We start from the raw sequence: 1,661 nt of genomic DNA, 5'->3' as shown, positions 1-1,661 counted from the left end.
ATATACACACCCTACACAGAATGTGTAATTTTTAAATTTCCTTTTAAGATAATTTTTTGTTGGAATTTTGTATCGAAAATTGGTTGTGACCAATTTTACATGATTATTTAAGTAGAATTCTTAATTTGGTGAATGAGAAATTAAGAAAAATATAAGACGTTTAATACTTGAAATTGTTAAAAAAATTGTATAGAATATTGTGGAATATTTTAGAAAGAGATGGATGAAAAGATGTGTCTTTTCATATGAATCAAATCATTATGAATTCCAAGAAGTGTTTTTTGGTATGAGTGTGTCTTTTGACATACATTTTCAACTACTATATATTGGCCCCATGTGTCTGGATTTTATAACTTCAAAAGAATTCAAGAAATTCAATTCATAATTTCGTATCATTTCATTCTATGCTTAGATAATTTGCATAAAACTCTTGCATCAAAATCATGTTGATGGTAGAAAGGAATTTCCGTTTGAGTTGTTAGTCTAAGTCATTTGGAGTGCTCCTATAACTCGACGTGGTCGTTATATCTTGAGAGATGATTGTCGAAAAATCGTTAACATCGATGCAGGGCAAATTCATCTTAAGGATAAAGTGTCCAACACTTGCCTCAACTATTCGCATCTCTCCTTGATTCTTTCTGATTTCTTCCTTCGTATTTGATTTTAGAAAATTAATAACATTATTTTGATTTCATGTAGGTTTGAAATAAAGAATGTAAATGATTGAATCTATCGTTTTATCTTTTCAAATCCATTTCGGTAAAACGAAACTGCGTTTCGATTTCGTGAACATAAATGATAAGTTTTATGAATATAATATGCACAATATTGATGTAATTTTTCAACATTTTTATGGAAGGGATAGGGCATGGAGGAAGAGAAAAAGCAATATCGAAGAGACGGGGCAGTGGAACTGTCTTGAGGAAGGCAATTATAGCAGACAATATTTTTCAGTCTCTCCTCAGCTCGATTCTTGTTAAGAAATATCTTAAAAAAGGATAAGCCACATGGAAGAGAAAACAATATACCAGTCAATTTTTAGTGTGATGTTCTTCACTAGAGCCACCAAGCGACCCTATTGCATCAGCCATTAGAATAAAGTTCTCTGTCATTAGATAGAGAGATGAGGTTAAGTTCATAGAATGTTTAATGTTTATCATAAAAAATTCAAACAATTTTTGTCAATATATGACATGGCATTATGGTCTTTATCTACATCATTATCCATTATCTAATAAATTAATGTAGGATAATAAGTTACTTTTTCACATTGAATATTAGTATAAATATTTCATGGTGATACAAGTCGACTCTTTGAGTCCCAGGTCACAACTTAGTATGATGTTACACTTCGTGATCTTGAAGGATTATTCAATGGTTCAAAACACACTTGAAATAATCTTGACTAACGATAGAGTATTTTCGATATTTGTACGAACATGCCCACGTGATGCAAATGATAGAGAGTATGAAGCAAGAAAAACTTCGAAAATGAAGAAATTATGATTTTATTGAAAATTAAAATTGATAGCATATATATATATATATATATAGGCCCATAAGAGCACAGTGTAGATGTAGTGTAGAAGGTCCCAGATGACGAGCCGCAAGAACTTTTAATAGTAAGTATGTGTGTGTCTATATACATACATACATATATA

At 30.6% G+C, this 1,661-nt stretch overlaps 1 protein-coding gene across 1 annotated transcript in view; it reads left to right on the top strand.

Annotated features, from left to right (window-relative positions):
- Positions 1-1,002, top strand: part of LOC111406871 — a 2,578-nt gene extending 1,576 nt beyond the window's left edge. The window contains exon 3 of the mRNA XM_023036235.1: positions 860-1,002. Within this exon, the coding sequence (XP_022892003.1) occupies positions 860-1,002 (143 nt within the window). The remainder of the gene's footprint in view (positions 1-859) is intronic.
- The last annotated feature ends 659 nt before the right edge of the window (positions 1,003-1,661 follow it).

The sequence above is a fragment of the Olea europaea genome, chromosome 12, assembly GCF_002742605.1.
Source record: "Olea europaea var. sylvestris chromosome 12, O_europaea_v1, whole genome shotgun sequence".
NCBI lineage: Eukaryota > Viridiplantae > Streptophyta > Magnoliopsida > Lamiales > Oleaceae > Olea > Olea europaea.
The sequence above is the reverse complement of the archived record's forward strand: the minus strand, read 5'-3'. Positions and strand labels throughout refer to the sequence as shown.